The 26,170-nt window shown below is 32.6% G+C and overlaps 1 protein-coding gene across 4 annotated transcripts; it reads right to left on the reverse strand.

Moving 5' to 3' along the window:
• Positions 1-299: 299 nt before the first annotated feature.
• LOC106056304 (unhealthy ribosome biogenesis protein 2 homolog) lies at positions 300-26,170 on the reverse strand. 4 transcript variants are annotated; one of them, XM_056015704.1, is made up of 31 exons: positions 25,521-26,169; positions 24,104-24,254; positions 22,778-22,880; positions 21,951-22,079; positions 21,666-21,803; positions 21,391-21,497; positions 20,706-20,829; positions 20,337-20,401; positions 18,306-18,521; positions 17,599-17,701; positions 16,657-16,823; positions 16,357-16,457; positions 15,996-16,156; positions 15,470-15,613; positions 14,636-14,809; positions 14,361-14,518; positions 13,561-13,713; positions 12,342-12,422; positions 11,612-11,675; positions 9,809-9,917; positions 8,660-8,784; positions 7,567-7,668; positions 6,189-6,269; positions 5,198-5,548; positions 4,102-4,518; positions 3,406-3,528; positions 3,114-3,227; positions 2,056-2,225; positions 1,698-1,793; positions 1,206-1,323; positions 300-685 (listed from the first exon to the last, which is right to left on the reverse strand). In XM_056015704.1, the coding sequence occupies exons 2-31, from the start codon at positions 24,241-24,243 to the stop codon at positions 530-532; spliced, it is 4,290 nt and encodes a 1,429-aa protein (XP_055871679.1). In that variant the 5' UTR covers positions 24,244-24,254; positions 25,521-26,169; the 3' UTR covers positions 300-529. The 4 variants fall into 4 exon arrangements, 3 of the variants coding, with proteins under 3 accessions (XP_055871679.1, XP_055871680.1, XP_055871681.1); XM_056015705.1 differs by lacking the exon at positions 25,521-26,169 and adding an exon at positions 25,375-25,502; XM_056015706.1 differs by lacking the exon at positions 25,521-26,169 and adding an exon at positions 25,390-25,490.

The following is a 26,170-nucleotide window of genomic DNA, read 5'->3' on the forward strand; positions in this document are numbered from 1 at the left end:
TCCCTTTTGTTGTTTTCCCATCGCCTTCTCTATTTGCCTCTTCTTTTTTTTTTCCTGATACTGTTTCCTGAAATAAAGGTCCTTGCAAGGAGTTTTTCTCTTGTGCTGCGACCTTGTCTAAAACCTGTTTGTTCTTTTGATATAAGGTTGTCAGCTATGTTAACATGCCCCAAAAGCTATATCTTCTAATTGAGCACTGGTGAAGCCGTACCATTTTTTTTTCATTTGGGTACAACATGGGAACTAATTCAGTTATTATATAAAGATAAAAAATTATAGTCATGCAATAAAATGTTAACTAGAAATTTTAATATACTTTTAATAAGACTTTATATTACATCAACAAGCCATTGTTAATAGTACTGCATCACATTGTGACACATCAGTGAAGTGTAAAGAGGATCATCTTCAAATTGGAAAGAATTGCTAATTTTATGGTACATTATACATGTAGTCTTCCTTATTGCAGTTACAGATAAACTGACAAATGCCATGATGAAAAGTTTGAGAAGCAAAAGCTCAGAGCCTATCACACTTGTCCAGTGTAACGGTGGTATTTGTTAAAGTCCTGATGAAGCATTTTAAATGTGTCCTTAACCCCTGGAGGCAAAGAGGCGGTCAGTGCAGCAAATCTGAATTTATCACATATAGACATGATTTTGTAAATACCTTTAACTAAGTCATTCTGAAACAAACAAAAAAAAGGAAGTGATATTAAAACCAACAAGTGAATAGTGGAGAGTCTATTTTTTTCCTTTTAAATGTATTTAAATGTAAGAAAATAAATGAACATGCATTAAAACTAAAACATTTTCAAATTAAAAAAAAACAACTTTTTATCATCTTTTAAATACTATCAAACTTTTAAGTATCAGTTCTATATTTCTCAATATTCTTTTGGTCACATAGGCCTAATTTTTAATTTTAAATATACATGGGCATTCCCTTCCAGCCCTAAAAAGTTCAGCCATTTCAAAGGCCAAAAGTTTAAGAGGGTGTTATGCGTCAATACAATGACCTATGACATTAAGCTTTTACAAAAACATGTTTGGAAAGTTAGAAAATGTTCAAAACCTGAGTAAATCCATCAAACATTGAATCCAGGACCTTTATTAAGATAGTATTCATACACTTGTGCCATTTCTCTCAAATGAATAGGCAAAAGTAAAAAAATATAACTGGTATTTTTAACAAATTGTTCCTACCTTAACACGAGGGTGACAATTCTCTTCTTGGATGCCCAGAACATATTCTGCCACAATCATATAAGCAACTTTACTTAGCTCTACTTTACAAGATGGTGATGACAGAAAAATCAGCAACCTAGTCAGACATCAAACATATAACATTCCAAACATTTTTATTGAATTAAATCATAACACCTATATCCTAATGTTTTGAGAGCACTTTTAAATCTGAAATAAAATATAAAAGATGACCTTTACTTGTTTCCCAGCTACAAAATGAAATATTGGGTGGAAATGTTCACAACAATGTTAGCAGAGAAGAAATTGGCATGCAAATTAGAGAAACCAAAACAAAAATATTTTTAAAAATATTATTCAGTGATTAAATAAAATCAGTTAAACAGATATACAATACTCTTTATCTCCACAGGCAATAGTTTAACCCACTGCTAGACTAAGCAGCAAAAAAATAATATTAACATATTTTTTTTAATAAATTAAATATCTTACCTGGAAATGAGTTTTGCACACAACAAAATTTCATTAACTTCAGCCTCACTCGACAAGTTTTGCTGGCTGCCTAACTTGATGCATGAACAAACCAACTGTGCTTTCAGTTAAGGCAATGTATTTAGAGATTGCTGTTCTACTTGTTACTACAGCTCAAAATGAAATGTAATAAAAGCTTATCAAATAAATAACATAAGGGGGAAAAAAACTGATGAAAAAGTCAAGAGAAAATACAATCAGATAAAAGAAGTAAAAGAGAGAGATGATAATATATCTTACAGAATTTCTAGTCATTTAAATATCTAAAAATAATAACTGGAAACAAAGAAGTGCACATTTGAAATCTAACCAAAGGATATTTTTAGCAACTGAGACAACGCCAGGTACAGAAGTCAGGGAGGTATTGGTATGATGGACTAGCAGAGTGTTGATCAGTCTGTACAAAGCTCTGATATCCTGGCTGGAAGTCAAGGTAAATGTCACGCCAGCATCTAGACACAATAGAATTATTCTGGAGCTAACCTGTGACTAGAAAAACACAAAAAAATAACACTTTTAACAAATGTTTCTATATCTTTAAATATCTTTTTTTTTTGTATCTTAATAAATTCTAATATCCTGTTGCATAAAAACAGGTAGGTGGGGAAAGGAAAACAAAAACTCAATTTGACTAACGCAGACTGTGTCACTAAAACAGATTTGCTGCTCAATTCTTAATCTTCAATGTAAATGTTCTTTGCTGCTGTAATATGTAATGTAGCAAATCACTTGAACTTAAATTTATGTGACCGGAACAAAAAATGACCATTTGTATTATTTCCCCAGTACACATTAAAGCTAGCTATGTATTTGAATGAACCCATACAAATTCATGTTTCTTACATGACTTAAAATGATAAGTAGCTTTAGATTGGGAGCCAAGGATTCACTGGGCTTCTAATTGTGATATTTCCATGTAGCTAAAATGCTTTCAAATCACTAGCAAAATGTATTTTTTAAATTGTTAATGGAACCTTATTAACATAATATAGAGTAGCTGAATCATATTGTCATAAGAATACTAATGCTACATAATTATGAAATTGTAAAGAATTGTAAGATATTCGGTTTGAAATGAAGTTTGAAATCTAAGATTACATTTAAATGTGAAAATGGCCCACAGATCAGTAGGCTATTTAATTCAATCAAATTTCTTTTTCCACATTACACTATCTATAATCAAGATCAAACTCAAGAGTAAACTTGAACAATCTTTTACTTAATTACTCAATTTTAAATACTATTCTATTCCCCTTATTTATTAACTAACAAAATTTATTAACAACTTTCTTTTTACAGCTAAATATTATATTTTCCAGTCAAATCATTCTGAGATGATTATAAAAAACAAATTCATAGATATTACAATTTACTTACTTTGCCTAAGTCCACAAGATCTGACAAGCCATGCAGGACAAATCTTTGGAGCAGTGGCATTTCAGGATAGAGAGACTTCAACAAAGTCACACAGCCAATAAATGCAGAGAGGAACTAGAGAACAATCACAGACAAAAAAAAGAGACAAATTTGGAAATTCTGAATCATTGTAGTATATTCTATTAGATTCATATACTTCAGTGCTTATATCCCTTTTTCAGAAAGGAAGAAGGTTAGGACATGCAATTACAATTATAATTAAACAATTATTATGTAAAAGAAACAAATTTACCTGATATAGATATTGGAAAAGTATTTGGACCAGAGATGATGATAAAAGTGAACTTGAAATCAGCCCCCTCCATAGAGAGACGATGACATAAAACTGGGAACACTGATTCCTTTTATCAAACTTCTGAAAAACAAAATGGGAACAAAACATTCATTTGTATTTCTGAGTTGTTTGTTTCTAGTCAGTTTTTTACTGCTGAGCAGTGGTCTCTATTTTTAGTTAGTGGTATGCTGTTCCTCTCAACTATTCCGCCCTGTCATAGGAAAAAAATACTTGATTGTCAAATCAGATGTGATATAATCTGATATAGTAAACTAAAGAAAGAAAATTTTCAATAAGAATTAAGAAACTATAATGAAGCAATGCTCATGAACTTCATGATAAATAACAACTCACTTGATGTTTCAAATCAAAAAATGAAAAAAAAAAGTTAGTACACATTAGAATCATAGAAGGGGGTTGCCACATGTTCTTCGTATGATAGTGAAGAAATCTTTCTCTGTATATACTAAGCCACTGAGAGTATATAGGACTTTATATGTATACTCTGTTTCTGAAGTTTATTTTTTCTTTCTAAGAATGCAAAGCTTACTTTTTAAAGGTACACTGTTAGTCACTAATTTGCGCTGTGGAAAACTTAATTAGTAAATCTCAAAGTACACTATCAATCTCATAGTAAACTAAAAGGTTACTTACCAGTCTCATCAATAAATTTTGCATTAGACGGGTAAAGGCACTATCTTCCAAGCACACCACAGCACTAGTCAAAAGGTCTACTTCTGCCAGCAATGATTCTGGCCACTGCTCTATGTTTTCTAGAGACCAAACTTGACCAGATTTGCTATCCCCACATCCAAAAAAATGGTGATCAGAGGATGAGGTCTTCAAATCATCATGTGCAGAATTAGTACTCCTCAACTGCAGGAAAAGGGAAGTGACTTGCTCTGCACACTTACTCAAACTGATCTCTATTATCTCTTCCAGCCTGAACTCTGGTAAAAAGCAAAGTTTTTGGGAATTTAACTCAGCAGACGTTTCAGCCGCCTCTTCTTGTTTACAGTGGAGCTGACACAAACAGCACGACCCAAGAAATCTAGTTTCTGTTTGTTGAATCTTTCAAGAAAAAAAAATTATTAGCAAAAGGTTAAACTGTGTTCTAGATAAGATGCTCTTATGTTTGTCTTCTAGCTAGTGTTTTACTGCTAAGCAGTGGTCTCTCTTTTTTTTTTAGTTTGTTCTATGGAAGACTAGTATGCTGTTCTTCTCAACTATTCCACCCTGCCATACCAAAAAAAGATCTTGGTTGTCAAAGTCTTTCTGAAGTGGGATCATTAGGCCTTGTTAGGATTACCAAATTATACTTTTGCCATAGAGAACAAACAGATCATTCATGTGCAGACAGGCCTCAGACGTTACATGCCTGGCACAGAACTTCAGCGCCTGATGGACAATTCCAATATTATACTGTACTGCTCTTTACCATAAAAAAAAAAGAAATGTCCACGCTCCTAAAGTAAAATAGTCACTATAATAGTTTGCTATAATGCACCACGAATATTTAGAGTGAATTTTAAAACATTTTTAACACTATGACTAAATAGTGTTTTATTTTACTGACACAATGCCCAATGCAATATGAATATTTTAAATTGAGAAAGAATTTTAAAATATTTTTCAACACTATGACTAAATAGTTTTTTTTTATTTTACAGACACAATGTCAATTGCTGAAGATATAATTAGTATAACTTTCATAAAAGATAGAATACAAAGAAGAATATATTAGATTTACCTGTTGTTTATCTTTCATTAAATTATCTACTATCTCCTTCACCATTGTCTCTAGATGAATGTTTGACTGAGTGTCTGCCACATGAACTGACCATAAGTTCAGCACTTCCACCATGCACTCCAGGATGGCTTTCCGCTTGTCCATTTCACCGGTAGAATCAGAGGCTGGTCGTTTTTTCCCTTTTTTTGGCTTGTCTCCACCAACCTTGAGCCCATCACTCTTACGTCTCACAGCTGCATGAGACTCAGAAAACCAGCTTAAGCCGTGTTTAATTAAAAACTTGGATACAGTGAAGTAGATATCAAGTGCAGAGTCTCTGACAGCTTCAATGTGGAAAGACTTTATCACATACTGGGGACAATGAAATAGAACAGTGTGAGGCATTCCGAAATTTAAAAGGAAAAAAAAAGTCTAATGAGATAAAAGTAAAATAAATAAGATAAAGGGAATGAAATGAATTATTTTCTTGGTAAAGTCATTGTCTACTTTTAAAAGTAGCATCCATCAAAAATAATTTTGTTTTGGTGAGTTTTTCATCTACAAGAAGGTATAGGTTAAAGGGTCATTAACAAGTGGGCATAATGTTCTGCTGCCAGACTGAAGTTACACTTATGAATCAAAGTGAAGAATGACATTTGAGCTCAGATAAGGATTGAATCAGACAAGAATGTTAAGGTAACTGGCCATACTAATTATATAAACAGTAAAGTACGTAAGTAGTAAAGTACACCCTTGAGATCTATGGGGCATCTGTTTCTACATGACATGGTTAATGAGGGATTCATGTGGTCAGCACAACGACCAAATAACCTGATACATTTTTTAGTTTTGGACATGGATGAAAAAATAAAATCTGCTCTGCTTGACGCTGCAAGTCTACAGATGTTTTGAGCTGCTGTAAGCTGGATGTTGTCAACAAACTAGACGTTTTCACTAATAGCTAATAATGTATTCAACAATAGCTAAATTTCCATAGTCTTATAAAACAAACCTTCTGACAGAATTTAACCAAGTCTGTTAGAATCCTTAAAATGACAAAGTCTGTTGATCCTTGTACCAAGTGTTGAACAATCTGAAAACAGGTGTCTTTTTAATTAAACTTAAAAAGTAAAAACATTCAACAATGCAAAGCCATAAAATGTAAAAGAGCATATTTTTCTACAATAAATTTTGCTTTTCTTTCAAGAAAATTGTTAAGGGTATGACTCATTTATATAAAGTGGGACCTCATTAGCAAAGTCATAGAAAACACTATTTCTGGTTTAAAATACCCAGGTTAAATATTCCTGGTTTAAGTCTTCTTTATCTGCAATACTTGGCATAACATAAACTGTTATGGTTGGTCCAATTGTTGGGTGTGTTAACTAGGTTCTACACAAGTTAGTCGATAATTCAGTTAGGTCTATGATAATGGTTCAACTTTCAAAAAAAGGTCTGCAAATGATGTGTCAACATTGTTATAAATCTGCCCTGCACCAGCACTCTATTGGAATTGGGCCAAAACATGAATGTGGAGAGAGAGACAGAGATTACATTCCCCCTGCTGTGATTAGAAAGAAATAGAAGTCTGAGCTGTCTAGAATTAAAGATCTATCCTTTGTGCTGTATGAGAACTGGAATAGGGGCCTAGAGCAACACAGGGAAGGGAATCATTGGTCAGTATTAAGGTTAGGCAAGAAAGGACTGGTGGAACTAAGGACATGACTCCTTGTGTATTGAAGGCTGAAGTTACTGTCTGTTTCATAACTGTTAATAAACACATACGATTTCTTACTGTATTCCTCCTTTAGTTGCCTTCCTTATAGTGATTACAATTAGTTCATCATGATTAACAAAAACATAAATAAAATGGTTGTCTTTGAGCCCTAAGAGTACAGTATGAGTTAGATTTAGGGCTAAAGGGACAGTGAAAGAGTGCAGTATGAGTTAGATTTAAGGCCAAAGGGACAGTGAAAAAGTGCAGTATGAATTAGATTTAAGGCCAAAGGGACAGCGAAAGAGTGCAGTATGAGTTAGATTTAAGGCCAAAGGGACAGTGAAAGAGTGCAGTATGAGTTAGATTTAGGGCCAAAGGGACAGTGAAAGAATGCAGTATGAGTTAGATTTAAGGCCAAAGGGACAGCGAAAGAGTGCAGAATGAGTTAGATTTAGGGCCAAAGGTACAGTGAAAGCACAAACTAATGACACATATATGAAGGTTTGAAACTATGATCATCTACTTAATATCCATTAGACTGATAAGGTTTTTATAACCAGTCAACCAGCTGGTTAAACTAGAAAATCATTTTTTTAATATATAGCTCAATAATTTTGAAAAAAATAAAGACTTAAACAAGCTTGTTGATTCCATTAACTGAAAATAACTGTACCTGTTTGGTGTATTGTGGCATTTTGAGAACAGCTTCATGATCATTCATGACTCCATGTACAACTGTCAGGACAAGTTCATTGTTAACTGAGTCCTCAACATTCTAACAGAAACAAAATTCTATTAAAATAAATCAAGGAAGATACTATTTCTATGAAAATAAAATTGATAATAATGATTTTTATTACATCTAAATATTTGAGGATATGTCACATTACATGATAACAGTCTACTCATTAAAATGTATTTTGAAAATAAATCTGAGAATGAAATATCAATGTACTTGTGGTGAAATAGTTACTATTTGTTTATGTTTGTGTAACGTCGTGAGAATGTGTTCACAACATTGATTTAGTGTGCTACTGTCCAAGTCTCTTTCGTCAGTTCATGTGTATTAGGTTACTCTTCAGTGTTCCTTTATTTCTTATTACATTGTTGTCTTCATAAAATTCAAATTCAACATAGAAATGACTCAATAATTGAATTTTTTCTTTGAGACAAGGTAAGGATCAAGCAGACAGCAAGCTCAGTTCTACAGCAAGTATTATTATTAGAGAGGTCAGTTTAATTTGTAATGAAATCAAAAGTCCAGGGGAAGTGTCATGGCAGGGATAGGAATTTAGTAGGAAAAGTTATTTGTTTCATAAAAAGGGAAAGTTTTGACTTAGAGACAATGATGCGAGTAATTAAAAAAACAAGACTAGGATTTTAGGAAGAATAGCGAAATGTAAAACAATACTACTTTTGACGGCTTTAAAGAAAGGCAGGTTTTATGAATGTAGAGATTATGCTGGATGACATTCAACGGTTCCCTTTGTTATTACTAAACTTCTTGTTTGACATTTGCTATCAGCGTTGACTAAATTATATTGTTGGCTGCTTTTTTATTTTTTTATGTGAGTGTTGGCTCTGTTTGACTTATCTGCATAATACACAGCGTGGAAGCGCCTAGCATTAAGTAAAAGGAAATATTTATATCTAGTTCAAGAAAGTTCCTTAATCACATTTAGGTGAACTATTAGTAGAAAGAATTTCTGAAAAGAAACTTCTACTATTCTGTGCAAGACCCCAATAGATTTAGTGGTTCTTCCTACCTGACTGCACACCTGGACAACATAGCTGAGCAGATCTGTAGACTGGATGCAGTTAAATAAACTGGAAAGATTGGCCACTGATAATGATTTGATAAGATACTGCTTCACACACTGAAGGACATCATCTAGACAAAAAATTGGGAAATGTTAAAGCGGGCTTATCAATCTAATGTGATATTAGGGTACTTGTTATGCAATAGATCTTGTTTTTGCAATTCAACAATGGGTTCTGGTAATTCATTTTCGGGTTTCCTCACCATTTATTAGGTTCTGGCAATCAGATCTTGGCTTCTTGTAATAAGAAATAGTATATGGAGTTTATCTATTAATTTTTTTAAGTTAAATTAAGTATTAATAAAGAGCTAATATAAAAAAAATATCCCAAATAAAACATAGCAATAAGTAAGTCATTCCTTTCTCACTGGATCAACATAATCTAATTTAACCTGATTTGTTTGCACCACTAAAACTATAAGACCATTGGTAATGTATGCTAGTAAAAGATGAATACTTATATTAAAGGGAGAATACAAATATCATGTATATGTAGATCATACAACAGTTTCAGAAGTAAAAAAAAAAAAAGAATCAGATGATGCTTAAGTTATCTATAATGAAAGTCAAATACTTTGAAGATGACTTAAACCAGTAGAAAGTCAAAAAGTATCTTTAATAAATGGCAGAGCTTGCCTTAGTGGATAGATGCTGTGATTACAGACTGAATGTTGAATGGAAGGAGCTGCTAAAGATAAAATTCTACACGGGCTGAAGATAGGTCTACATGGAATCAAGTGATAAGAAGACCTAAAGCCCTTTGTAGAGTCACTGAAGATGTATTTAATTGTTTAATTTTTTAAATAAGGTAGTATATTTGTTTCCCAAAAATGAAAGTTTTTAAGCATGTAAAACTTTTCTTTGTGTTCTCAAGGTTTTTTTTTTTTTATTATTGAGAAGAAGTAAGCATGTAAGATGATATAGACTTCACCTAGTAATTAATCTACTTTTTTTTTCTAGATGCAAACTTTGCAACCAATGCAATAAAAACAAGTGTAACAAAAGTTTATGTCATATCTGAAAACTCTACAAGATAAAAAAAAAAGAATTATTTTTCATCATAAGATTTGTGTTTGCAGGCCTATCCCATCATACCTGTGTCAGAAACATCATCCTGTTGTAAACTTCCCAGCATCAACAAGAGACCCAACTGATATTTAATGTTTATGTGAGGTAAATATTCCAAGTCCAAGCTACCTAATGTCTGATTTAAAAAATTGTGAGAAAAGTTTTTAAAAAATCAAAACCAAATGCATAAAACTCATTTTATTATTAAAGTTTATAAAAGATGGTGAGAAGTCTACCACCACAGTTGAAAGCTGTCAAGGAAAGAAGCTTACCACTACTTTTGAAAGTTGTCATCGAAATTCATAGCTATGGCTAATTTGATGTAAGTACTCTAAATGCTAAGATGTGCTTCAATATAAGCAAGTACTCATTATAAGCATGATTAATAAAATACAGAGCAATTCTTTAACATACTATAAATTTCACACCAAAACTGTAATGTCAATATTAAAAACAAAATGTCTAAAGGTTATGGGTGTGTGAGGCTGTTACAACAACCAAGCTGAGATTGCTTATTCACTTGTAACCCAGTTATCTCAAGGAGTTAGAAACATTCATCCTATCACTATTAAAAACTACTGAGCTTTTAGATCAACAGCCTAATAATAATTCATCCATCCATTTTTCTGTTTCACAAAAATAACTAAAATTATTCAAGAAATAATTATTTCTACAACTCAGAATCTATCTATATATATAATTCTCTTCATGGCTCAAGAGTTTGGACACCAAGTAATGGAAAGATCACTCTTTTAATTCTGCAAGTCGGACGGACTAGAGTTACCCCATGTAATTTTAGAGGCGAAAAAAAAAGAGGGGAGGGGAAACATGTAGTATTCACCAGTCACTAAATAGCAGTGCCAGACTTAATCATTGTGACCAAGAAGTCATGGAAAGATAACAAGTAATCTACTCTGTATTCACCCATCACTAAATAGCAGGGCCGGACTTAACCATTGTGGGCCCAATGCGAAATGGATTTTTGCGGGCCCAGTTTGGGTAGGGAATTGGATAATACGTGAAAATTAAGAGTTTATAATAGAAAGTATATTCGTCTTTTCATTTTATTCATTCTTTACTACTCACAGAATTATTACACGAGCCTTGTGTGTAGCGAAGTTATACAGTATATCATAAGAATTATGTTTCCTACATAGATCACGCTCAATAGCAAGAATTATCAAATGTTTCAATCTATCTACGAAAATTGTTGATCTCAAGTAATTCTTTATTAGTTTGAGGCGCGAGAAGCTTCTTTCACTAGATTTGACAATTACGTGTATTGCATAATGCTGGGTTTTTTTTATCGTGTGTAGGATAGGCGTTTTCCATATTGAATAACACCCCAATATGACAATTTTTGTCTATATATTTCAGGAGATTTGTTGAGTTTTCTAAAGATTTTAAAAAATTTCTGGATATTTCCAGGACTTTTTTGTATATTTTGTAATTTCAGGAGATTTCCAGGAGCTCCAGATAAATCGTTATAAAATGGTTTAATTTAATAATTTATACACTTACACTAAGCGCGGGTCCTATGAAAGTGTGGGGCCCACTGCGGTCGCATAGGTTGCAGTGGTTTAAGGTCGACCCTGCAAAATAGCGGCGTATGCTATGCCGCCGGTCGACTAGTAGCTTATTATCTTACATATCCTAATATCAAGCATATGCTAAATGTTGTGCTACCAAGCAATATCAGTAACCCCTGTGCTGTACTGGAATTCAGTGCTAAATTAGCACATTCTTAACAGGTGTAGCCAGTGGTAGAGTTAATGAATGTTTTTTTAACATCAGAAACTTTTCATTTTAAACTATGTTAAAGAGACTTACTGTAATCAGTAGTTTGATATATGGCTTGCTTACAATATCTTGTCTCAAATCAGAAACAGTTAAACTGTTAAAAAACAAAATCAATTATAAATATTAGCTATGTCATCAATACAATAACAATTTTAAATATAACAAAATAATAGCAATAAACAAAAAAAATTTTTTTTAGTTATTCAAAAAAAAATTATTTTTTTTGACAACTGAAAAATTAAAGTGACAATGTGTACAAGTTAGGGTAATAAGGTTTGTAGTGAAGAAGAGGCATCTTATTTTCAAATGTATATTTCACATCCTTATAGACCTTTTTACACTCGTGTAAAGCCTTTTTATACTTTTTAAACTATTGCACAGATTTGATAATATTGCTGTAAGAAACTTCCTGCAATCTTAAATATATTTAATTTAATAAAGGAAGGGGGGAGGGTTAAAGTACTCATATTTTGTATGTAATTTTGCTAACAAATTAATTAACTAATTTTATACATCTTAATATATGCTTGTTCAAATTAATTTTTTTGATGAAATAGCAGCATTTTTTTTTTTCAGAAAACTGTAGATTCTCAGTAAAAATAAAAAAATAAAAAAGATATTAATAACTTGTTCTACCATGAGTGTCACTCTCCTACTTAAGACAAATACACAGGTGTGCAACAGTGTTTGGTACTGTAAATAGCTGCAAGAACACAATTGTGTTACACATTAGGCCACTTAAGTTGCAAGCTATACTTACCCAGTGGGCATGTGATCTGTGTCTCCCGTCAAGTATTGAACTAATTCTGTTGTATCACATCTTAATCTTTTTTTCTTGGGACTGCCAAAAAGAATTGAATCAAAGATACAACTATTAAATTAATACTTTGAAAACTGTGGCTATTTTAATTTTAGATGGTATACAGTAATACACATTCTCTTTCCATTCAAATGACATGTAATGGGTTGATCATAATGATAAAGATACTTAATATAGTCACAATTAGGATTCTTTTTAGACAAGCTAATTAATGTTCAGGAGATGCGGCGGCTGAGCGGTAAAGCGCTTCACTTTTAATTTCAGGATCTTTAGGCGCACAGAGTCCACCCAGCTCTAATGGGTACCTGCCATTAGTTGGGGAAAAGTAAAGGCGGAGGTCGTTGTGCTGGCTACATGACACCCTTGTTAACCGTAGGCCACAGAAACAGATGACCTTTACATCATCTGCTCTATAGACCACAAGGTCTGAACGGTGAGCTAGCTTTAATTAACAGATAAAACTAGACTAGCATACTTAAGTTTAAGTCTGGGAAAATGCTTTACTGACTGACTAAGGCAACCAAAATACTAGTTTACAATCATTGTGTGGTGATCACCTTACACAATGACAGAGAGAGTACATTATTTCATCAAGAGTCAAAGCTGTCTGTGACAAAGTATGTGTGTCTCTTGGAAACAACAAGTTCAAAGCAAAAGATATTTTGGTGCAGGCTAGTATTTTAAGAACTGACATAGCATATACTAATCTGGCTTGGAAATAGTATATAGAATTATAGATGAATAATAGAAGGCATTCAGCTACTAAACTTAGCCGCAGAGATGTTTGCAAACAGGACCTATAATTACTGAGAATAACTGGAAGGAGGTTACCCAGGACAGAGAAGATGTGCAAAGCTAAGAGGCCAGAACTGATTCGGAGAATAAAGAAAAACTGCTTTATTATCAATCCAGACAACTGGACAACATTAGCCAGCAAGAATTGTTGTGAAGATTTACTCAAAAGTAGGTCAGTTCAACCACAATAGTGAGACTGAAGTAGTCTTAATTAATCTTTCTCATGACAGAAAGAGAAACCTTAGGAATCAAATATTTTTTTTTTATTCCTTTAAAAATCTTACAAAATTATGAAAACTAGCATATTTAATACATCAAATGCATTGGAATTGTTTTTTAAAATCTAAAATATTTAAGGTATAACCTGTGCTTGCTGTTGGTGTGACAAGTAACAAAAATCTTTTTCCAAACTGAGAAAACAATGCACTGTTGAAGTTTAGCAATCTCTCTTGTGATTGGACGACTTAAAAACTTTTGAACCTCTTGGAGTAAAGTTGTGCTGTCTTGTTCCATGGGGCTGTAAAGAATTATACAAACTCATAGCAAAGGGAGCATTTTGAAATTACCAATATCATTAATAGTGAAATGACAGGTAAACAAACAATATTTTTCTGATCTGTAGTGAATTGTTAAGAAATAGAAAATATTTCTATAATCTTTTGTACACTGATAAGGGAACTTGGAAAATATCAACATAATCTGAAATGAGTAAATATGAAACAGTTGGAAAATATCAAAATGATCTGTAGCAAATTGAAAGGGAACAGTCAGAAAATATATTATTAATCTGATCAAAAGAAATGATAAAATTGTGAAAATATTGATGTGACCCTTAGTGAACAGTTAGGTAACATTATGACTTTGTCCTTGCAAATCCCACAGAAACTTAGATGACCATTGAGCATGAAGAGCCAACAACTAATGACTAAGACGAAATTCTGAATTAGATCTATGATGAATAGCATAAGAATATTATAGCACACAAAATAATATAATCCAAAGTAAATAGATGTTGAGTTATGTGTTTATACAAATTTAATTAAAACTTACGGTAAAAATTATGAAATCATCAACTCAGTCAATAACATAGAAAAAAATATAAAAAAAACGTACTAAAGAAGATATTATTTTTAATTTCGAAAGCTTAAAAATGCTTGCACTCACAGGCTGACTTCCTCAGCAGCAGAGAGAACTTCAACAATCAACTGACTACATCTCTCCAAGGCTGTGTCAGGCAGAATGTTACAAATCAAGGGAAACAACTGCTGAGCAAATTTGTAAAACTGAACCACAGGTATCTGTTTGGGGGTTACTGTCCCAGACTGTAAATTAAAATAAACAAATGCATTTTGTTTACACAGTTTTTAAAAATTAGCACTAAAGTAAAATGAAATTAAAATAATCTTAATACACTTCAGTTTAAAAATGTCACAACATACATTCAAGTCCCATGGTTCAAGCACAATCTGTTTCGTGAGTTGTGGTAAGTCTAACAGTCTCATCACAACATCTGCTGGATCAATTTGTTTGGACATTAGGTCTGCAGCACTTTTACTGTCACCCAAAGTCAATCTTTGTATAGATAAGTGCACCTGGATGGTGGGTTCCAGTGCCTGATGAGAACAAAATAATTGATAATATATTTAATATAAAATACAGACATGTTTCATTCTTCATTCGTGGGAAAAATGCAAGGCCACTATTATGATAAAGTAAAAAAACTAAAATACTTTTTTCAGACCACGTGATCTATAAGGCAGATGATGAAAAGGTATGACTGACTGTTCTATGGCTGTTGGTTAATAAGTGTGTCATGTGGCCAGCACAATGACCTACTGCCTTTACATTCCCCAACTAATGTCAAGAACCCATTAGAATTGGTTGAACTCATGGGTGTCCTAAAAATCCCAAAATAAAAATCCCAGTCTTCACAGAGATTCAAACTTAATGAGGCCAGAGTTGAAATCCTGATGATACGACACAGATAACTTCTAACCAGATATCCCCTACACTCACATGTCCACAAAAGAGATTGGATGAGAGCTCAATTAGCATAACAGATGTGCTATACAAGTAAATTAATAAGTAATCTGAAGACATTAAATACTTTATATTTGTGCTTATTTTATCTACTCAAAGCTACAATTTTGACAATCAAAATTAAATATCGTCTTGAATATTCCTTGTGAATAAGCGGATCTGACTCCGATGGGGGACACTTCTTTTTTATTTCTTAGAAATAATTTGCGCAACATAGAATAAAATGTACTAACTTGAGAAATTTGTTTAAATAATACTTTCATCTCTTCAGACTCAAAAATGCTGTGTTCATTTTCTCTCCATCTGGGAAACAAAAGAATTCGAACAGAAGTCCAAGCTCGAAGTAGCTCTGTCACTGCAGTGAGTTTGAGTACAGCCTGTAAGATACAGAGAAACACATTGAGATAAACCTGCAGCTTATCTGATCAGCCAACAGAAAGGCAGGAAAGCAGTGAGTTTGTGTTATGTTATGTTATTGAATCACTTTTATGAAATGAAAATCTGAATGACAGGGAATAGGTTTAATGTAGACCTTTTGGTGTGCAGTCAGACATAAACTTTTTAGGTAGAGTTATCTTATATTATAAAGATATTACTTTAAAAAAGAAGATGATTACATTATGATTAGAACTAACTAATGAGACTAATATAAGACTATATGTAGTGCATTTGTAAATAAGCTAAGTATTAAAGTAAAACTTAAATTCAAAAATTCAAATCAAATTCTTCTATGCTTGTTTGTGTTTGTGTTTCATTAACCTTCTTTTTAATGAGATGTTTTAGGACGTCCGTCTCCAAACTTTTCACCAACTCACAGACTCTACGATGCAGGACATCCCCAATCCTTGGCTCAAAAGCTCTGCCATTTTCCAGGAGGCAGCTGTAGATGGCCAGAGTCCACAGTACACCAGGGGTCAGCTCTACAATAGATTATAGAACAATAGTTTTAAAAATAGAAAAATGCTAAAAGTCCCTTTTTTAATCCTCAAAATAAAGGAAAGAAGAATATAATGATTGCATTTAATATGCTTTTTAAAAACTTTTTTACATAACAAAAAAAAAATTAAAAATTTGTCCAATTCAAATCTTTTTTTTATTTATTTATAGTATGTATACTTACCATTGCTGGAGTCTTGAACTATATGCTCTGTCAATAGCTGTATTTTTTCCCAAATCTCTAGCAAGGTTGCAGGTGGTACTTCAGTAAACATTTGGCACAAACTGGAAACAATTGGGAAAAAAAAAAGTTCCTTTTCAAACTAAATATTTGTTGAAGCAGATAATGTTATCTTAGATTGCACTAGAGTGGCTACCCCCAAAACAAGGTGACATAGTGACAAATTACCATTGTACATACAAAAGGGAAAAAAAGTACAGTCCTACTAGGTAATAGAATAAAATATAGCAGAAATAAAAATACCTTTTGTAAAAATTCTTCATTTTTTTCAAAGTGATGGAAACATTCTCCAAATTATTGATACAAGACAGTAAAGCAGAAAATAGGTCACTTGTTCGGCGCAGCTTCATGTACTTTTCAACAAGATCAGATAAGAACATATCCAGGTCATCAAGACTTTCATCTGAAAGCTGGTAAATGTAAAAACAAGAAGCTTCTTCTTTCAAATAAAAACAAAACAAAACAAAACAAGTTAATATATATTATATATTGTAGTAAGGGAGAGACTGCAAAGCTTATTGTTTTGGGTTCACAACATGATTACACTAATTCTCACTCTTCTTTAACCATGGACCTATCCTGGAGTCCTTTGCTAATAAATATTGTCAACCAAAAGAAAGTAAAAATAGAAAGGACTTTTTGACATCTAGGTCACAGAAACAAGTGTATTTACCAGCCTTGTAACATGTTTGGGCAGTTGTTTGAGACAAACATCTATAAAAAAGCTAACAAGATCCTCGAAATAAAGAATCACCCTTTGTGTCAGGATTTATCACCCTTTGTGTCAGGATTTTGTGATTTTACCATCACAAAAGAGATACAAGACACCGACAGCAAATACAAACAGACACAAACACTCTTTTGTTCCCCTGGAAATCAAATCAAATCAAATTAAATAAGAACAATCTGGTATAAACTTTGTCACATGTAAATTATGAGTGAGTCTGGTGTGAATGTACACTTTGGTTTCTTATAGTTATAATGTTTTTTGTTTGGTGTAATGCACAAATTGTAAGACAAATTTCCATACGGATAATAAAGATTACTATTATTATTATTATTGTCTTTATTTAACTACTGCATTTATACTGTTTTTATCTTGCTTATCCATATATTAATGGTAAATCCCTATATATTCTAAAAAAAAAAATTGTTATCCACAACAAATGTCAAACCCATATTTACCTCTAGACTGAAACATTTGTTGAAAACAATCTTCCAATATTTTTCCACCACAAGATGATTCATGGCTAACAAGCACCTCATGTATTGGAACCACGGAGACAGTCTGGTGATCAAGAAAAATATTCACATAACAATATTTCTTACTTCTGTTTGTGCAATACGAGTTGTGTTGGCAGAGAGTCTAAAGGCAACATGGGAACCCTTGTTCATATACCCCCCCCCCCTTTTCACACACAGATACAAAAGAGATTGGACCATAACATGCTGAGCAAAAAGTAAGCATGAAAGACATGCTATACAAAAGTAATTTTTAAAAAATTAGGATCACGCCTGATAAGGAAATTTAAAACCAGTATGTCAATATACTGGTAACAGTAAAAGAACCGAATTCAGCTGAAAGGAATTGAAAAAAAAATAACTTTTTTTTTTTCGCAATTGATTATGAAAAAAAAAAAAAAAAGCACAATAAAATGCAAAGCATATTATTGAAGTATAATTTGCATTTTAAAAATGCCTTGCTATCACTATTACATCGACACATATAATGTCATTGTAGAAAGAGTTAGCAAATGCTTACATTAATTTATTGAAATATTTGAATATACTTAAATAAAAAAAAATTATAAGTATAATCTATATAATAACTTTTTAAAGTTTTAGATGTTCAAATTCCAATTTTTCCACATTATTGTCTATTTGGCTCTTACCTGGGTTGTTCCAAAACCAGTTCAGTTAACTGGAAAAACCATTTCAAGATGTCATTGGTTTCACTGTTGGCACTGAATATGTCAGTGTCTTGACAGGCCTGAATACACTGGACCAAATGCAAAACCCATTGGTGGTTGATGGGGCAACTTCCTCGTGAGGAAGCAATGAGACTGACAAAATATTTCAGCATAAGAAAGCACTGCTTGGGTGATGTCCTGTATTGATACAAAAAAAAAATTAATCTGGCATCAGATGTCACAAAAATGAAGGTGGTCTTGCTGTATGTAGAGTGATAGAATGCACATCTGCAACTTTCTAAAGTAAAAATATATGGCTGTGAGGTCCAATAATATAAAATTTGGAATTAAGAGATGTTGATAAGAAATAATAATAATAATAATAATAATCTTTATTGTCTGTATGGAAATTTGTCTTACAATTTGTGCATTACACCAAACATATAGTATAGTCTGTCATTGTCCCCTTCTACGCAAAAGGAAAGTGATATTTTAAATCATTTCTAAATGCTTCATCCTGAAGGTCTTATCTTCATTCTTTTCTAGAATATATTTACCTCAGTAATCATCAAATCTGAAACTTTTCATTAGGTGCACATTTTTAATCTTTTAATGCATCATTTAATGTCTTTCTTTAGGTCTGTCCAGAAAAAAATTCCCATTTCCCATCAACCGTATCACAGTTAATTTTTTTGTTTTACAGACTTGCCTACCAAAAAAAGTCCAAATGCGTAACGCTGATGGTCAAAATGCGTATTTTGGCACCAGAATGCATAACACTTACGCGATCCACTATTTTGTCATATATATATATATATATATATATATATATATAATATTAGATCTAGATGTCATGATTAGATCTACAATCTAAATCTAGATCAATACGACAATAGAGATGATATCTAGACTAGATCTGGATCTATGTGATGTCTATAAAATGAATATAATTTACTCTAGATCTGGGCTCAAGAGTGTTACAGATGCCGTGGATCCACTACAATCGTAGGTCTACTCCAAACTTTCGTAGGCCTACCTTCATCCTTGATCTATTCTATACTAAGACTAAGAATGTCTAGTCTAGATCTGGACTAGATGATAGTAGATGTTATCGATCTAGATCTAGTCAATCTAAATCATAGTGCAACTGGTCGCGCGGTTTGCGCGCTGGACTGTCGTTCAGATTTATCGATGGTCCAGGGTACAAACCCTGCCCGCTCCCATCCCCCGTCGTCCTGCGGGAGGTTTGGACTAGGAAGTAATTATCTTCAACTCTGAAGGAACATCCGAAACATGTAAAACATTTTACATTTTTACAACTAAATTGGATCTAGATTGTAGAGTAATGTAGAGAATCATGATACAACGTAATGACTAGCTAGATCTATTCCTGTATAACAAGTTATCTAGATTCTAGATCTAGACTAGATATCTACAATGTCACTCAATGTGTTTTGAATCAATAGCACTTCGATATTTTTTTCTATACAAATGAATACGGGAATCAGGGATTCAACATCATTAATTTCTACTAATGAACTTACAAAAAAAAAAAAAAAAAAAAAGTCACGTTGGTGTATCAGCTAACTGACAGTACCAACCTGCCACTCCCTCACTCTCGCGTTCTTCATTTCTAGACTAAATCTAATTGCTTTTAAGAACCAATCAACGTATAGATCTGGACACAATGTGCTGCCCCACCTTTTCTGCCCCCCCCCCCCCACAGGGCGGCTTAGCGTGACCTTCGTGACCGCTCGTAAGCTAGTCAAGAGAGGGGGAAAAAAGGATACGAAATGCGTAACGTGGCGGGTTAAATGCGTATTTGCGTACTGACTGTCATTTTTTGGAGATTTTGCGTAACGAATACGCATTTTGCGTAACGGTAGGCAGGTCTGGTTTTACAATCCAAACATCAGTCCTCCACATGCAGAATAGAGTCTACAAGGGTTTTGTTATTTATTAAGCCTGCAAAAGAAATAAAAAATTAAAACAAGGTTTAAAAGATAAACTCACAATTTACTCTGTGCAAATGTCTTTAGGAATTGAGGGAGGAATGCAATTGAAGTAGAGCAGTCAACCTGAAAAGTTAATAAAAAAAAAGATAAAAGGATGGAAGTAATGATTAATTATCCTTTTTAGCTGTTATATAATATTAAGCTATGATTAATTATTTTTTAAAAACTATTTACAAGGTAACAAAAATATGTTAAGTATATGCTGTACAAAACAAAATGTTTTTCATGTCATATGTTTCAGATGTTCTTTCAGAGTTGAATATAATCTACGGGGGATGGCAGCAGGCTGGGTATTAACCCAGGACAACCAAGACAACAGAACGACATTCAAGTGCATGACCATACAACATACTAATACCGTACTAACCTTAATGCAATGATCTGATATCAAATTGAAGACATTCACAATAGATTTTGGTGCAGATTTTTTTCCCTGAGTTCCAGGTTCAGCTTCAGACATTAGGTGCATCACATAGTGCTCATGGTGATCCCTGACAGACACGAACATATGATATTACATATTAGACATTGTGAATAAAAATTATTGTTAGTATGTATGATATTACGACATAGTCATATGTTTATTAAAACATTCCAAGTAATAGAATGCATTCAAATACTCCAGAAGAAAGAGAAAAACACCAATAAACAAACATAAAACTGATAATGACTGATTAAAAGCAGCAATCCAATCAGAATTTCTCACAATACATTACGCCACTGATAATTTGTATTTTATACCTGGGACACTTCTAGGATAAGAGTAGAAAGATAAAAGGGTAAATGTTTTGTTTCCTTTTGAGACCATAAGGTTTATAAGACAAGAGAAATTAGGTTAACCAGTTTTTGTAGCCATTTTTAAGGATTTTTTGTCACTGACACAATCTACTGCTTGAACCTACACCCTAAGAGGCTATATACCCATTTTTAGCTGAGTGACTTCAGAAGATTTAAAACAGATCTAAGCCTATAGATAAAAAGCTAAACTCTTAACCTCCCAGCCATTTCATCCCTAGGATTAAGCTACAGAAGTGTCATTGTTTTAGACTTACTCAGACAACAGACAACTAAGTAAGAAATCCATCAAAACTGGGCAAGGCTGAGCACTGAGCAGTTCTAGTGATGGCTTGAGCATCTTCTCTGTTAAAGTAAACAAAGCCTAAAATAACAAAGAAAAGATTCCATTATTGAGAGAACTTACATTGTACTTTCTATCAAATCTGCATTCAGCAAAACACATTTTGTGGAACAAAAAAAAAAAAAATCCAAACACTTAATCAAATTTAATCTAAGGCTTTGAAGAAAGAAATGATTGAGGTGCATTTACCTGCGCTTTATTTATATGAGACCTGTAGCTTTTAACCAGGAGGGTAACAGAACAGTCCAATAGTTCCCGAAGATCTGAGTGAAGGGTGCTTATTTTTGTATCTTTTAACAGTTGGCATAGCACACTTACAAGGGAAACCTGAGGAAAATCATATGTTTGTTACAAAGTCATAGTTTTTATAGTAAAATTATAGTATATAAAACTTATAGTAAAATTTCTCTTGGAGACACATTATGGGACTATTTCCTTTTACTATTTATCATTAAAAAAAGGGAAATAACTTACTGATGCTTCAAAATGAGAGTAAGACATGGGCTGCAACATTAGAAACTGTTTAAGACATCTCAGAATGCAAGCAACATTATCAATGTTACAAGTCTGGCTACTTGTGGTAGAGAGACTTTCAAGAATAGCCTGAATGAACATGTTGTAAAAAATTATCAATAATAGTTATGGAACAAAAAAACTACACTGGAAAAATTATTTAAAAAAAAAAAATGTTATAACTCTGCAATTGCAATGCGCACCGACATCCAGGCTAATGCTAGAAGGTGCGCACTGTGATAGACTAGACCTAAAAGGATGTCAACATTAGAAAGGGAATGACTTCCGCCCAAGTAGAGAGCCAATATGGAGAGATTGTGCCTAAGATAGATGTTGTTTTGTGTACCTGTGATGTCGTGTAAATAAACGTCTATGTCTCATTGAGTTGCCTCACTTAAGTTATTACAATAAATTTATCTAATTGCAGTTGGATTTCAAACATATGATGAAGTTTAAAATTTGACTTTTAATAATATTATATAATATTAATTAAATATATAAAAACAAAATTGTAAGTATTATAACAAAGATTTAATTAAACTTATGAGACTAAAACACACCACATACATAAACCCACCACTAATTTCAGACTCTCACGGGTCAGGGTAAAGTAAAGGTCAAGACATTTATGTCCAACTGTCCACCACATTGTTCTATGTGACTAGCACAATGTTCAGTCACCTTCACTCTCCCTCACAGAGGTGATGTTTGAAGACAATGGAATTGTCATAATCTTACAGATCTGGTGCACTGAATTGACAAGACAATGAAATATATTATATACTAGCCTGTAAAACTGAAGGTTTAGCAATGGCTGTAGATCCTAAAGCATGAAAAAACAAATCTAAAGTTCTCCAAACCAGATTCACTTCTTTATCCTGTAAGTTATGCCTGAAGATAATTCAAATCCAAAAAAAAAAACAATATTAAATATGTATATCAGAACACTAATAGAGTACTTCACTATCAAACAGTAAATATTTTGTTCAAATCTTGGTCAGGTCTATTACAATATTGACAGACAATTATAGAATATTCGTATACCCATCGTAGGTGGTGGCTACAAAACATTTACTAATCTCTTGGTCTATGTCTACACTATGTACTCATTATCTCTAAATGCATGTCTACAATCATGGAAAAGGGTTTCTCTATTTCACCTGCTCCATAGACCTTTTGGAACATGTTTTGTTTTTGTTGCACTTACAGCAAAACATTTGTCTATCACTACAGTAGTTAATGGAGGCATGGTGGCTGAGCAGTAAAGCGCTTGCCTACTGAACAGGGGGTCCCGAATACAAATCCTAGTGAAGAGTGGGATTTTCAATTTCGGGATCTTTGAGCACCTCTGAATCCACCCCAGATCTAATGGGTTCCTGGCATTAATTGGGAAAAAGTAAAGGCAGTTGGTTGTTGTGCTGGCCACATGACACCCTAGTAAACACCTGAGCCACAGAAACAGACTACCTTTACATCCTCTGCCTGATAGATCACAAGGTCTGAAAGGGGAACTTTACTTTTTAGAGTAGGTAATCAAATAAGTTTAGTTTATAGTTTATATTATAGCATTACCCACCAGCTGCGCCGTTGATTTCTTCCCAGGCGATATATTTTTACCATGGACCCCTTTTTATTATATTCTTACTTATAACAATATAACAGTATAAATGCCCTCCCAAACACAGTCACTTCTGGCATGAAAATTCTATATCACTTGTCTCTTTCCCACCATTTTTGCCACACCCCTTAAAAAACTATTTAGTTTACTATCTGTTACATCTAATTGGCATGGCCTGCTTTATAATGCCAGTGCTCAAAAATGGAAGTATATTCTTGTACTTTTCAATATGTCGGCCTAAAAGAAAACATGTAGGGTCAAAATATATTTACCTGTTGCGGTTTGGATAATGAAAATATTTTACTTCACGTAGAACAAAAGTAAGTGATAACAGATTAAATTTTGGTATTTTTTCATCTACGGCAAGTGGGAGAATTAGTGAGTGAGGGCTTTTAAGTAAATATAAATACATAAGATTAAAATATAAAATACATTAATCATAAAGTTTGTTAAACTTCAACTGACAAGATATTTTGTTTTTCAAAACTGCACTTACTTTTTTTTGTTAATCAGAAGTCCACAAATAAAATCCAGAATATTTTGGTGTTTATTTGGTATACAAACATCTTCAGATACCCATGCAAACTTTGCAAGTTTTATTTTATCCTCAAGACTTGTAGACTTGTCTTTCAACATTAGAATCAAACCTGAAACAAACAAAAAAATTTGCATTTATATAAGAAACAAGTGCAAATTAATGCAAATTTCTATTTTATTTTTAAAAAGAATTTTTTTTTCAGTCACATCACTATAATGGTAAGTACAGTTTAGTACACTAGTACAGATCTATAGAGATATGGATGCAAGCAACGGAGCCCCATTTTGCCTGCAAAGGTGGGTCACAACCCCAAAAAGCCTGCAAGCATAATGCCTTTTATCTTCACAACATAAATAAAAAATCTATAATCTACATATATGTTTGAACAGTTCATTTTTTTTTATATAATATGCACACTGATACTATATTAGTATAAATCAAACTTTGTTGCACCTACATTAAAAGTTAGTTCTATTTCAAATAAAAGATCTAATAGATCTATAAATATTTATTGGCTGACAGAGTAGTCAGTAGATCTTATCAAATCTAGAACCAGTTAATTGGATCTTCTGTCTAATAGTTATTAATAGTAATTTAGATCTAGATCTAGTCAAGATGCAATGCATTCTTTAAAATGAGTTTTAAATATAGTTATTTAGCAATATTTATTAGCTAGACTCTACTCTCGAATAATAAATCTACTTTTATCTAGTCTCTAGATTCTAAAATCTAGACCTAGGCTGGCTAGACTTCAAGAAAAAGTAGATTCTACTCTTAACTCTATTGTCTCTTATACTACTCTAAATAACTAACTCTGAGAGTAACTGCTAACTCTAGTTTAGACTAGATCTAGTATTCAGGTAGATCTACTTACTAAACTAATTTATTAATAATTTAGTAGATTAAATCTACTTCTAGATTAGTGATTAGTAAAATTAGTAATTAGTTACAATACTGATTTAGATCTGATAGATAAGATTGAAAAATAGATCTAGATTCTAGATATACTTAGAGACTAGAGATTTAGATTAGATCTATCAATCTTGATTTAATCTTATTGAATCTCTATCTTAAAGGGAAACTCCAATGGTTTTTCAAATTGAGTTATTGACATACTTGAATTCTGCATAAAAAGTTGTAATAGTAAACATTTTTTATCTCTAAATGCTTAGAAACATTTATCTATATTATAAAGTAGAATGTGTGGTGTATGTATGGATGTATGTTACTTATAGACACCAAACCGCTTGACCAATCTTGATAAAACTAGGCAGGAATGTTCCTTGGGTACCAACTTAGACCGTAGTGTATGTATTGTAGCCCTAAAACAAACTTAAGACCCTAAAAAAAAAATATAGTTGTCCGACTCTATTACAGCTATAGTATTTTATGGATCTAGGCCATGTCTACAATGTTGACATGAGAAAAGATAGAAAGGATTTAGACCTAGATCTAATTTTAAGAAATACACTTTGCGCATATAAATTTTTACTTTGACACATGAAAAGACAAAAGAAGATCCATTGATTTCATTATATAATAAAATTAACCTTCAATTTTGTGTTTCAAAAGCATTTTTTACATTAATTAGTTCCTTATATCTGTGATTACAGATTTCCTGACGAACATTCTTTCATTAGACAATTCCGTAATGAATCGCGTACTAAATATTAATTCGTTTAATTGTTTACTTTATAATCCCATCCCTAGATCTAAAACTCTAATTCAACTCTAAGATGATAAAACTTCTCTTCGCACAGATAGTTTTATACTTTAACACATAAACATATTAATTGAAGTCCATTCATTTCATATTTTGATCAAATAAACATTCAAATTTGGTTTTTAAAGCTACATTCATTTACGAAAGCTGCGAAGCCGAGTTGAGATAGGCCTAGATCTATATTCATTCATGAATCGCGTACTAAAAGTTATTTCGTTTAATTGTTCACTTTATAATCCCATTCATTTAACAAAGCTATCGCTCTTTTCGTTTGTAATAGATATGAATTTATCGGCTTCGGG

Source organism: Biomphalaria glabrata, chromosome 17 (assembly GCF_947242115.1).
Source record: "Biomphalaria glabrata chromosome 17, xgBioGlab47.1, whole genome shotgun sequence".
Taxonomy (NCBI): Eukaryota; Metazoa; Mollusca; class Gastropoda; family Planorbidae; genus Biomphalaria; species Biomphalaria glabrata.

Excerpts from the sequence above, each read along its gene's own strand:
- LOC106056304 (XM_056015704.1), bottom strand. The coding sequence starts at position 24,243 with ATGTTGAAAGACAAGTCTACAAGTCTTGAGGATAAAATAAAACTTGCA. Across the intron at positions 21,498-21,665 it reads CTCATATAAATAAAGCGCAG|GCTTTGTTTACTTTAACAGA; the intron begins GTAAATGCACCT and ends TTGTTATTTTAG. Across the intron at positions 17,702-18,305 it reads CTGGTTTTGGAACAACCCAG|ACTGTCTCCGTGGTTCCAAT; the intron begins GTAAGAGCCAAA and ends CTTGATCACCAG.